The sequence below is a fragment of the Solanum stenotomum genome, chromosome 12, assembly GCF_019186545.1.
Source record: "Solanum stenotomum isolate F172 chromosome 12, ASM1918654v1, whole genome shotgun sequence".
NCBI lineage: Eukaryota > Viridiplantae > Streptophyta > Magnoliopsida > Solanales > Solanaceae > Solanum > Solanum stenotomum.
The window spans coordinates 17,716,989-17,730,448 of NC_064293.1; the positions used below are offsets into that span (position 1 = coordinate 17,716,989).

At 33.0% G+C, this 13,460-nt stretch overlaps 2 protein-coding genes across 2 annotated transcripts; both read right to left on the reverse strand.

Moving 5' to 3' along the window:
• Nucleotides 1-714: 714 nt before the first annotated feature.
• Nucleotides 715-2,271, reverse strand: LOC125847177 (anthocyanidin 3-O-glucosyltransferase 5-like). The gene is made up of 2 exons (XM_049526859.1): nt 1,501-2,271; nt 715-1,389 (listed from the first exon to the last, which is right to left on the reverse strand). Exons 1-2 carry the CDS (start codon nt 2,269-2,271, stop codon nt 715-717), a joined length of 1,446 nt encoding a protein of 481 aa, XP_049382816.1.
• A 3,631-nt stretch (nt 2,272-5,902) lies between these two features.
• Nucleotides 5,903-8,349, reverse strand: LOC125847544 (BES1/BZR1 homolog protein 2-like). The gene is made up of 2 exons (XM_049527156.1): nt 7,929-8,349; nt 5,903-7,212 (listed from the first exon to the last, which is right to left on the reverse strand). Exons 1-2 carry the CDS (start codon nt 8,163-8,165, stop codon nt 6,490-6,492), a joined length of 960 nt encoding a protein of 319 aa, XP_049383113.1. The 5' UTR covers nt 8,166-8,349; the 3' UTR covers nt 5,903-6,489.
• Between the last annotated feature and the right edge of the window lie 5,111 nt (nt 8,350-13,460).

A 13,460-nucleotide genomic window follows, 5' to 3' on the forward strand; every position in this document is an offset into this window, starting at 1 on the left:
GCTGATAAAAAATTGCCTCTGTTCGGATTCGAACACGCGACCTAACGGTCAGGAGCGCGAATTCTTGAACCCCCAACGCCGCTGAGCTACGCCTTTGGTGTATGTTCAGGGGGTTCAATATTATATATATACACATAAATAAAAAATTTAATCGTATATATATAGTGTAATTTTTCGACGATGGGGGTTCGGATGAACCCCCTTGGTTCAACGTAGATCCTCCCCTGGCCGTGAGTTCACGTGAACCCATGCTCCCCTCTCTAGATTATATATAGTAGTGTTATATTTTTTAAAAAATATTTAAATATAGATGTGTGAACCCATGTTCAAAGTATCATATAATAATACGATGATGATTAGGTGCACTTCTCTAAGTGAGAATTGAAATTTAAATCTTATATCTATCTTGTTTTTTTGAGTAACACCACTCTAAGTGGTTATCGGTGACACTTTTGACGTTTCAACTAATTTTTCTTTTGTATTTTTGCCTTTAATCTTTCAAAATTTTCAAGTGTCTTACATTGAAAATTCCTAAAAAATTTAGCACTGTAATTTTTTTTATCTAATTAAATCAAATGTGTATATTAAAATTTAAAACTAATTGTATTATATATTTTGGATCTATAGTTTTTAAAATTTAATGGTTCATATTTAGAACCTAAAAGTCAAATGATCAAATTTATATTTAAGATACATTTCTTCATAATCGTGCACCTATCTAGCCGAAATCCTGGATACGCCTCTGCGAATATCCTTCACAAGTTCACACATTGAGTTGTAAGATGAACCTCCTTCACTTAGTGCATTTTCCGCACTTATCTTTAGTTTCTTAGCTTTTTCCCTTATACTCTCCCCTTCTTTTGTATCCATTAAAATCCTCACCATTCCTTGAATCTCCTCTCTCTTCACCAATTTTTTTGTCGGTAAAACCGCCGGTCGAATTGCCACCCCTAGCTCCTCCGTAAGCATGGTGGCGTTCATTTTTTGTTCGGCGTGTAATGGCCATGCAATCATAGGAACTCCATTTGTAAGGCTTTCAATCGTCGAATTCCATCCACAATGTGATATAAATCCACCCACTGATGAATGACTCAAGATTTCAGCTTGTTTGGCCCACATAGGAACTACTAGGCCCATATCTTTAGTCCTAGCTAAAAAACCCTCTGGTAAGTATTTGAACGTGCCATGTGTATGGCTTCCATTGGAGTTTAAATAAGCATTATCTGCATCACCATCAGACGGTGGACGTACTACCCAAACAAATTTTTGTTGGCTTAATTCCAAACCCCATGCAAGCTCAATCATTTGTTGAGATGAAAGAGCTCCACCACTTCCAAATGATACAAATAGAATTGACTCGTAATTTTGGTTGTCTAACCATTGAATCACCTGTTTGCAAAAATATAAACAAGAGAACAATAATTAGACTTAAAACTATTCATATATGATATTGACTATAATAGGTTTGATTTCTCGTATGATCACTTAACTAGTTATTACCTCATCACGCTCAGTTATTTCAATTGTTCTCCTCAAGGGACCAATTGGGTAAATTGGAAGTGGCACCTTTAGAACTGATTGCAACTTTTCATTACTTCGAAGTGCTTTGATAGTCTCACCCTCTAAATCTTCCCAAGTATTAATCAAGATTCCATCAAAACACGTATATTCCATTGTTAGTTTAAGATACTCATGATATTGTTGATCACTCCGATCCATCATGGGATCCACCACATCATCCGGTTGTAACGCTTTGCAACCCGGAATTTCCAAAGGTTGTTTAAGATCAACATATTCACCCTCAATTTCTTGGTCAAGAACTTGTAGGTATATAAATAACGCTAATACCCATGCATTGGTAGTATGGAACACATACTTAGGAATGTTAAATTCTTCGGCTATGGACACTATTTGTGTGCCAAAAATGTCGACAATGAGAGCATCTGGACGATGATTCATCGAAGCTATGACAGAACGAATTCCAGGCAATGCTCCGCGAACCAAAAGACGGAATTGAGAGACAACTTTAGTAGTGGAGTCTATTAGGTGGGAAATATCAACCGATGGAATAGGAATAATTTCAATAGTTTTTTTCTCGTTGGATTTCTTGAGAAATTTGATTTCAAACGATGAAGAGGTTGTTGTGATAGCAAGAATTGTAATTTTGATATTATGATGAGTGGCTAATCGATTGCCTAAGACTAGTACTGGGATTAAATGTCCCATACCAGGGCTTGACACTATAGCAACATGAAGTTGTGTGTTATCCATGGAAAAGAGAAAAATTAAAAATGTTTGATGAATTTTACAAAAATGAAAGTCTTTTGTGTATGGACTTTATAGGAATCACAAAGTTTGGAAAATCATAAATAATTTAATTTCCAAGCTAAGGGACATAATTACATGACTAGTCTTTTTCTTAAGGGCAGTAGGGTCAGTAAATATAACAACCTCAAATATTTAGGAACGTTCAAGAACTTCATAATAATAATAATACAAATAATGTTTGTTTGCTTGGTCGAAATTAATTAATATTCATAACTAAATACGAGATAAAATATATAAGATTTCTGCCAAAAAAAAAAGTTTCAACTAATAATAACCACTAATAAGTGGGTATGGATAGCTTTAGTCACTTGCTTCGTGTCCAAAAACCAATTGCCAATATCAACTATCAACTTTCTTGTTATTAATAATGTAAATAAACTTGTACTATTATTACTTTTTCCGGTAATTTTTATTTGTCTATAATATTAAGAAATATATTTTTATTTCTATTTGTAAATTTTATATATCATAATAATAATATCATATTTAGTGAAATTTTAAAAGTGAGATATGGTGAGAATAGAATGTAAGCAAACTTTACTACTATCTTGTTGAGGTAGAGAGGTCGTTTTCGAAAATCTCTTAGCTCAAGTGCAACAAATCCAAGTAAAAAAAAAAGGGGAAGAAATACAGCAAGCAATTAGATAACAGTGCAAAGTCTACCAAAAAGTTAATACCTCCAAACAATTTTGGAGAAGCTGGAAGATGAAGAAGTGTTGGTCATTTAGAAATGAGTTTGGGTTAATGGGTATGATTGTGAATGAAATCGGGTCTAATTAAATTTGGACCAATAAAAATAATGTCACATATTTAATTACAAATTCATTTATGGCACATCAACTTCCATTAAAAGAAGTGGTGATTTTAAGGTTAAATTTGAATTTAAGGATATTTTTAATTTAAATAGGCGGATGGAAGAGTATTTTTTTATTCAATAGGTGGAATAAAACATATTTTGAGCTATTTTCAATACATTAAGAGTATTTTCGACTCTTTTTCGTAACTAAAATGATCCCATGTTTTCAGATATTATCATATTTAGCCTATTTTATACATAATTCAAATATTCGATAATTTCTTATTTTGTGATTATGATTTTATTTTGATACTTAAAAATTTATTCAAAGTGATATTCATATATATCATCACAAATTTAAATATGAGTGGGTGAATTAAAGTAAAAAACTTAAAATTCCATCTTTTGGGTTTTTAAAAACTTGAAAACTCACAAATGGATTCTGTGATTTATTGAAAGTTTTGACAAATAGATAAGTGAGGTTCATTATATTTAATATCTTAAAAGGTCATTCATGATTCAACTATGATAAATTAGGTAACAAAATCATTAAATTTAATTTTGTATCAATAAGGCCTCTCAACTTAGGACTTCTCTCATGTAAAATTACTCAATCAAATTTGTTATAAAAAGAAACTCGCTTTACCCCTTAACATTTTCAATTTGAGAAATAATACCCTCTTAGGCCCTTGGTAATTTGAATAGGTAATATATGCCCTTGATCTTAAATCATCAGTGCCTAGAAATGAGTTGGATTATTACATATATTTTGAAAACATCAAAAACGACCTTCAATTAATTTGTAAGAATTAGATGGGTTGTATTATGATCTGTATTCTAATATATTTCAGCTTAAGTAATTTTTGAACGAATCTGTAACTCATCAATTTATTTATTTTATTCCACCCAAATTCAATTTATCCAGCTGAAAACAGTACTTCACCAAGGACAGCCCAAGTAGCCAAAATCTCACAATTTAAAGTTGCAGTTGTTTGCAACAAATTTTAAAGTAACAGAAAAATAAATTAATCATAATAAAAATCTGAAAAAATAAGAATATTTCATTGATTAATCAATATGGGTACAATTTTGCTCCTCCCTTGATTCTTCTCTCATAAGATCTCTCATCAGATTTCCATGATTCGAGGGCCGTTAGTAACGTATTTCTCGAACTAGGATGATTTGGATTCTCGAACTAGGGTGATTTGAATTTGATCTCTTTATGGATATTGCATGAATTTGTGAAATATTCGAGATTTTGATCTTTTTAGTAATATTTCATGAATTTGCGAAATATTCGAGATTTTGATCTCTTTAGGAATATTCCATGAATTTGTGGTGGATATTCGAGATGCCTAATACCTTTTATATAGGCATTAACTAGTTAGGGTTTAGGATTGAGTAGCCTCTAAGAATTCTAATTGAAATTGAACCCACCTTATAGAGTCTCAACTCGAATTGAACACACCTCATAGAGTCCCACAAAATTTAGTATGCAATTTATTTCATATCTTCACCAAAGCCTTTCTTTCTTGTAATAAAATAGGTGCTTTTGGTATATTTTATGTTTTAGTTAAGACATCTTAGGTTTTGGTGTTCTTTATTTCACACTTCTTCGATATAAAAAGCTTGGATTAATTAAATCATTATTTAATTTAGGGATTTTGGATAATTGGATCTTCCCCAAAGTTTGATCTGACAATTAATTAACAACGCATATAATTAATGGGATTATTAACTAAAAAATATAGATATGATAAATTAGAAAGAGGGCGATAATAGATTGACTGGAATCTGATTATCAGTCAAACATAAGCTTGAAAACTTGTCAGATGATGGTTTATTAACAAATATTTAATCTTGCTTTATCTTGTTTCTCAATCAATTAAACAGCACGTGAAGATCCTACTAATTATATTCTTCTAATAAATAACATAATCACTAAAACTTTTGCTGATATCACAGGAAAATTAGCGAAAAGCATATTAGTAGTAACTTATAGCAAATGCTCTTAATTATGTAATATTTCCTGATATGAGAGCGCTATTGACAGCACTCATGAATTTGACGCAAATTATTAATTTCGTCTCCAAATTAATGATAACCTTAAAAACAGCCCTCTACTTGACTAACTAAACTTAGATACACACTCGATATACCACCGATCTGCCACATGACATATCAAGTAGTCTCAAACTCTTGTAGGAGCATGAGACTCTTAATAAAAAGCCAAGAGAAGTGTTGAAAACACCTTAAACTTGATGAGAATTTAGAGGTGTATTTCACTCATGTTGTAAGATCAGGAATGTATTTAAGTTCAGTTAATTAAAAATTCAGGTAAATTTATGAGATTTTTCAATACTTCTCTCAAATATAAATTGTTCGCGCCCAAGGGTCACATTCATTCGATATTCAAAACTCAGTAAGAGATTGTCCATTGTAGACCAACAAGATACATAATAGAGGGTCATTAGAAATGATTTATTTGCACCATATGTATTATGAGATATGATACAAAGCGTGACAATGGTCGCATGCCCTACAAAGTAAGAATGCACGTGGGGAGGGACCCTTTCACCCATTCCATGTCTCCTTTGACCCACAAGTACTAAAAAAACAAATATAGACAGCACATGAAGTAGGTACTACAACTTTCAACATCATTAAGAAGCAAATACAAATCCATACACCCTTTCCATTGTTGTGTTACTAAAGAGAAAAAAATGGAAAACTATCCAAAGGTGTGGTTTCACAAAGTTCACTCTAAGGCATTATCAATGAGAAGAAAATCCACATAAAAAGCTAAGCTCTAATTCAATGTGACCTTCAAAAGTTTAACAACTAGTAGTAATGGGTGTTCTCCCCATGATTCGCCGCACTTTTCTACATTACAATGTCATATGAGGGTCTTGCAAACCCAGACAAAAACAAACACACAGGATCTATGAGTTCATTACTTAAAGACATAACTATACTGTAAGAGCAGCTCTAAAGTAAACAGGAAACCATTGCTTCATTTCATCAGTTTGACTTCACAATTCTCTCTGGACACATCTAGCCCAACGAGCTGCTCAATTCAATGAACATCTTAGCTTCATATGGTGATCACTTGTTAGAGAACTATACAGTAGAGACAACAAGAAATCACATGATCAAATTCAACTTCTCAGGTGTATAGTAAGAGAATTTACAAATGAGATCCACGTAGTTGGGGCTCAATACGACTTATAGTGCACAATTGATGTGGTGAACCACGTGCAAATTGCAACGTTGCAGATATGGAATAAGGTCATCCATATTCCTTTTTTTCAATAATTAAGCTCATCCTATTCTAATCCTTTATCAGAATCATCTCATTAAGGAGCTTAAGCACGTGCTTTTGCACTACCAAGAGTGAGCTCTAGATCATCCACAGCAACTTCATGTATTCTCTCACCTTCCCATGCCTTCACTTTACAGCTCTCAAAATCAAATTCAGCGCCATGTCCCTTTTGAGCTGCTGCTTCGCCCCAGCCAAACATTCCATGCCCACTTAAGGCATCTAAGAGAATGTTCGGCTGAGGAAGAGGTTTTACAAGGTTAAAAGTAGGCGAAGTTGGAGCTGCCACGGTCTGGAAGCTGACCCAGCGTGCAGATTCAACTGAGGCGACATCAGACTCATCACATTCTGGAATTGTAGCAGGCTTAGAGTATCGGCGTCGAGTGGGACTTGATGGTGCAGAAGCAGCAAAAAGTGGGTGCTGGAAAGAATGCAATGGAAACCTGGAGAGGGATTCCCAGATAGGTTTGGGGGGCTTTGAACCTCGGGTAGGAGAAGAAAGAGGTGGGGTAACAGGGGCACTATTAGATATACGAAGAGGTGGCAGAGTAGAGGGAATGGAAGCTAAGTTATGGAGAAATGGAAGGATGTATGATGAGGGATTCCCGTCACAACGGGAGGGGCTAGGGAATGACGATGATGTTGGGCTGGCATGGTAAGAAGGTACAGGACTGGGGAAAGAGGATGACATTGGGCTAGGCTGAATCGATGAACATGCACTGATATTCATAGAGGCACATCCATTTTCAATTGGTGGAGGCATGTATCCCTGCGATTAAGAAGAAAAATTAGCATCCCAATAAGAGTAAATAGTTAAATAATATTTCCAAACATATCCACACTCATTCATCAATGTAATACTCCAGCAGTGAATCCATACACAACTTGACGGACAGAACCGCAAACTCTACCAATATAAGTAGCATATTTGGTGAGCAAATTGACAGAAGTTCGTTTTCTTAACCCAAATGGCTGGGGAGGGGAAAGGTTCATTTTTCCCTTTTATATGACTACGGTGTCTCGACCAGCTTTCGCTCGCCTCAACTAATTCCACGGGATACCTACCACCTCCCACCAGCAACATACCAGCTAACTCTATCCCCAAATTGCAGCAATTTGAGAATTCTACAGGTTACTATCTGTTCAATTCCTACCAACTTCATAAACACTCCTAAACAGCACAAATATTTCAGATCTCAAACTATTTGAGATCTGCAGTATGAATACTTTGCCAAGCAAAAACTGGAACCATCAACATATGCTTTTCACCAAACAAGACATCAAAAATTGAAAAGCTTATTTTCAGAACTTGAAATCAAACAGTAGAAAGCAATAAACAAGATCTTATTGCTAAAAACTTTGACCACCAACACCAAAGCTAATCTCCAGATCTACTGTTTTCTAGCTGGTATATAGATCTACGATTATAAATTGGCATTAAAACAGTAAAAAATCAGTAACAATAGCATCGAATCGAATTCTAACCTTGCGATAAGTGGTGCCATCATCTTCAACGATCCAACCAGCTTCAATACAGAGAGCTTTCAAGACCTCGTTATTATCGCAGTGTTTTGGAAGTTTGAAGTTACCTTGAGTTCGTAACCCAGTAAATATTTTGGCGGCAATAGCTCTTCTTCTCCTCTCTCTTCTCTTATTGTTTTCCCTCTCCTTCCACGTCGGTAATCTTCCTGATGATCCTCCACCGCCGGTGCCGGCCGTCATATTCTGTTACAGGCGACGACGACAGTACAGAGTGGAAATGGGAGAGAGAAAAAGAGGGAAAAGGGCTTATTGGTTTCACAAATGGTGAAAAGCTTTTCTTTATTGGAATTGCACAACAAACACTCTGGCGTTGGCCTAGATTTTTTCTTCTCTTTTTTCATGGATTTGACCATACAAGTATTATGTGGCATTTTATACAACAAAAATGGGAGTACATAATATTATATTAAATTATAAAATAAAGAATTTTTAATAGATATGCTAAATACTTTTTTTTTAATTCATAGTATCATTTATCCTTTTAAAATATATAGCGATTAAAAATAATAATTTAACCTATGATATTTGTCAAAATATTATTATATTTTTAAATATCTCATTTGTTTAATTAGTATTAGTACTCCACTAGTAATAATTTCTTAATCGATGTCACTTGATCTGGACTACGAAAAGTGAATTAAGGAGGAGAAAGACCAAGTGTTGGTAGAAAAGGTATATATTAAACGAAAATAGCAGATACATTTTTATAAGTTCTTGAACGAAGAAGGGGGCATAGATATTGTGTTAAGGAAGTTAGAGCATTTTGAGTGTCGTAGAAATTTTGAATATTATAGCAAGGTGCATAAAGGTTGCAGAGTTAAAGGGAGCTATTCGTAAGATGAGATGGAGCAGAGTGATCAAATCAGACGAGAAACCCAAGTGGATTTTATAAGAGCGTAGCTAAAGAAAGTATAGAGTGATTGACTGGGTTTAATGTCATTTTAGGATGGCTAAAACATCAAAAAAAATAAGGTGGAGTACATTGGTATTGGTGTACAAGAAAAGTGTGATATTCAACTTAATAAGTATAGAGGTATCAAATTATTAAGTCATACTATGATGTTTGGAAGCAGTGATCGAGATGAGTATGAGGAGGAGTATGTTTATATCTGAAAATCAATTAGAATTTAAGACAACACGATCAACTACAAAAGTCATTCATCTCCTTAAAGCAATATATAGGGACGCGTATGATGGATTTATGACTAGAGATGTTTTAAGTCAATATGTGTATTTATGACTTATTTTAGGACAATTAAGGATGCATACGATAGATCCAAGACCCAGTTAGAACAGTGGAGGAGACTCCAAAAAATTGTTTGGTCATGATGGATTGCACCAAGGATCAGAGTTGAGTCAGTTTATATTTGTATTAATGATGGATGAATTGACACGACATATACAAGGAGAGATGATCTGGTGTGTATTATTCGCAAATGATATAGTATCGAATGACAAGATGTGTGGTGGAGAAAATGATAGGCTGAAAGATTGGAGATATATAGATCATACAGTCTAAAGGTTTCAAGTTGAATAGAAGTAAAATACCAAAGTGCTAGTTTAGTGACATAATGCAGGGAGAAGAGGTGAAAGTGAAGATCAATGCATAAATCATACCCGAGAAAGAAAGTTTCAAGTATCTTGGGTTCATAATTCAAGAAGATATAGAGATTAATAATGATGTCACATATCATATTGGAGCGGAGTGTGTGAAATGGAGGCTCACATTCGAGATACTATGTTATACGAATGTGTTGTCAAAAGGTAAATTCTACAAAGTGATGGTTATACCAACACTTATTTATCATGTATGGGGCAAAATGTTATCCATTTATGAATGCCTATGTTCAGAAGATAAATATAGCAACAATAAGGATATTTAGATGGATGTGTTGGCATATTATGATATATATGATTAGCAACGAAATTATACGGCATGGGAAAAAGTTAGAGTGGCCTCTGTGGTGAAAAAAATGAGGGGAGATGGATTAGATAGTTCGAGCATGTAAAGAAACGGTGTGCACATGTATAAATAAAAAGGTGTTGAAAAGTTAGTTGTTGCAAGAATTAGGAGATGTAGAATTACGTATGCTAAAAAAAAAAGAGTGGATTAGAGGTGATTAGACATGGCATAACCTGATTTACGTATATACTATTGGTATTTCTTACTTTCTTTTTTCATCTGGAAAATAATATTTATTTTTTTAATTGATAATGTAACATAAAATAACCATATAACTGAATAAATTAAAATTTTGAAAAAACTAGTACAAACTACTCTATTATTCAAAATTGAACGCGAAATATAATAAAAGATGCTTTATTTTAAGAGGAAGGGACAATACACGAGGTGAGATAAGCGTGGAATGGGTCCCATCTTAAAGAGAAGAAACCAATGGGAAATGAAGCGCACTTTTTTATCTGTCGGCTACTACGCACGTGCGATGCAGACACCTTTGTAGCAAAGAAAAGAGTGGGAATTTAGTTTGTGGGGACCTTTTGCCACATTTGTCATGTGAACCCACTCCCATGCTCACATTCTCATTCTTCTACTTTACTCTCTCGGAATTAGAGGGAGTTGTTCAGATAGTAAGTATTTATCGTTTGATTCATCAAGGAAGCAAAAAGAATGAAATAATCTTAATTTATATGATATACATAGTTTGATTGGAAATAGGGGTATGTTTGATATGAAAGAAAATATCTTTTTTTTTAAAAAATGGATGAACAAGTCCCCTTCTTTCGAGTTAGTACTATATGATAGAGGTTTGAGTTCAAGTATTACTACATAATCAAATACGGATATTGGGTGAAAGAAGAGTGTTTATCCGAATTTTTTTGATTAAAAATAATATTATATATATATAATTATTTTATAATAATATGTTATATATAGATGGATAGATTTAGGACGTGTTAATCACAAAATTAGAGAGAGGGCGACAAAGCAAGCTGGCGGTTGTTGCTTGATGGAATCAAAATGTGCTCTTATTATAACTCCAAATCCCAAATTAAGAATTATTGATACACGTGTGCTTAAGCATTCCGCGTGGACCACACAAAATTATTGCCATTAGTTTTGTTTTTTTAAACCATAAGTTCCTTTGACGGAGATGAACAGTTGGTCTTATCTACTCACTTCTTCTACTTTTAATTATCATAATTTTCTTTTTTAGAGTCAAATGATAAGAATTTTAACTAAAATTTTATGATAATTTTTTTCATTATAATGATATGCAAAAAATTATAATTTATAATACTTTTTATATAATTTTTAAATATCTATTTTTTTTATAAGAAAAAAGTATCGAATTAATATAATCTAATTTAACTTTGAAAATTAGTTAAATTAACTTTCAAAAAAACACAACATGACAACTAAAAATGAATGGAGAGAGTATATTTAAATTTCTTGAAATGCAAAGCAAAACTTTGGGCATTGATTTTCCTATTCAATTTTAAAAAATAATCAAATCAGTGAATATATTAGTGCATTAAGGGTGGGTTTTGTCGATATATTCATAGTCAATGATTGTAATATAAATAATAATAATACAAAGACTTCTACTTTATAATATACTTACCGAGTAAAACGAACTTTTACTCATAAGTCGTATCTCCAAAAGAAGAAATTTAGTCTTTGGTAAACACACGATTTTTGACTTTTCTTCGCTTTTATTTGTTTAGAAAAAAGGACGCATATTAAAGTAAGGGTCATTTGCACTTTTGTCTTTATTTTATGCTGATTTTCTTCTCTTCTTTTTTTTTTTTATAAAAAAATCCTTCACAAACAACTATTTTATGGAACATAAGTTTATATTTTTGCATCATAACATTCCACAAGTTATATCCACGTCGTTAAAGAATTTAAGCCTAGTCAATTGCTAATTGCAAAAATTTAAAAATATCTCATTTGAATAATAAATCGTGCAACTAAATATACTTAACTGCCTTATTTATTTTCATTAAGATTTAGATGTATGAATCTTGATGCATATCTCAACGATTAAGATATTATCTTTAGATATGGACATTGAATGATTAAGACTGATTGTTTTTCAATATCTGAATGTAAATAATTTATTTACATGTACATATGCAATTCAAATAAAAATTAATTAAATATAAATAAATAAATAAAATAAAATCATTATTTGATTAAAAAATAATACTTATGCTTGCTAGTGATGGTGGAGATTGTTTGTAGTGATGGTGTTGATGGTAATAGTTGTTAATAGTGGCTAGTATTAATGATGGTGTGGTAATAGTTGTGATGGTGGAGGTGGTTGGCATTGTTGTGATTTTCATAGTGGTGGCAATTGGTAGCGGTGTTGGTGGTTGTAATTCTGAAGTTGGTTGATATATTAACAGTTGGTTGTGTTGATGGTGGTGATAGAAAAATGTGTAGTGGTTGATGATGTATTTGTGATAGTTGGCGACATTGCTAGTTGTGATGGAGGTGGTTGATAGTAGGGATTGACCACAATGGTGGTAGTGGTTGATAGTAGTAGTGGAGGTAACGACAGTGATGGTGGTACCGAAGAATGTATTGTGGTAGTTTGCAGCTTTGCAAGTTGTGATGGTGGAGTTTGTTGGTAGTAGGAATTGATTGTATTGGTGACAGCTAGAGAAAAGTCAGGTGATGGCCTAATGAATATAATTATAATGATGGAGGAGGTAAGTGTGGTAGCAACTGATAGTAATAATTAGCAATGGTGGTGATGTGATGGCATAGGTGGTTGATGATAGACGATGTGTAATGGTGGTTGTCAATAGTGATTGTAATGGCAGAGGTGTTTAGTGGTGGTGACTGATGCCTGATAAATTGATGGTGAATATTATCCACATATGAATACCTCTTAATAATATTAAGACTTTGCTCTACATCTTAATGATCAAAACCTATTTACATCAATTAAGTGCTTAAATTTTAATGAAAATAAATATATTTAATGATTTACTGTCTTAAGTCTTAACCATTCAGATTTAAAGTTTCATTAAGTACAAACATATAAGGCCTACGTATTATGTTTTACAAAAGAAACAGGTCATATTGAGTTTTATGTGAACTTTCCAGATGAAGATATCGAAAGTTTGTGAACATAGCTTTTCTCATTTTGGCGTACAATAATCGTCCTGAAATGACTTTGGGCCAACATTTGCACGCAAGGGTCACTGTGAATGATGGATAACATTCATAAATAGTTATCATCAAGAAATTTCAAGTTGAAATTCTAGAACATTATTATAGAGTTTCACTTATCAAATTTAAAAGTATAACTTACGTAAATCACATAGTATAAAGAGTACATTACATTTTATCCCTATTCTTTTTTTATTTATAATAATTCCTTAAAATTTGTACCTTCTGGATATATAGGTCATCATCCGGATACATTAATTCACCATCCGGATACATTAATTCGATACAAGAAGAATCATTTTGTTGCGCTAAAAAAGGGAATAAAATATTTT

Excerpts from the sequence above, each read along its gene's own strand:
- LOC125847177 (XM_049526859.1), bottom strand. The coding sequence starts at position 2,271 with ATGGATAACACACAACTTCATGTTGCTATAGTGTCAAGCCCTGGTATG. Across the intron at positions 1,390-1,500 it reads AAATAACTGAGCGTGATGAG|GTGATTCAATGGTTAGACAA; the intron begins GTAATAACTAGT and ends TTTTGCAAACAG.
- LOC125847544 (XM_049527156.1), bottom strand. The coding sequence starts at position 8,165 with ATGACGGCCGGCACCGGCGGTGGAGGATCATCAGGAAGATTACCGACG. Across the intron at positions 7,213-7,928 it reads ATGGCACCACTTATCGCAAG|GGATACATGCCTCCACCAAT; the intron begins GTTAGAATTCGA and ends TCTTAATCGCAG.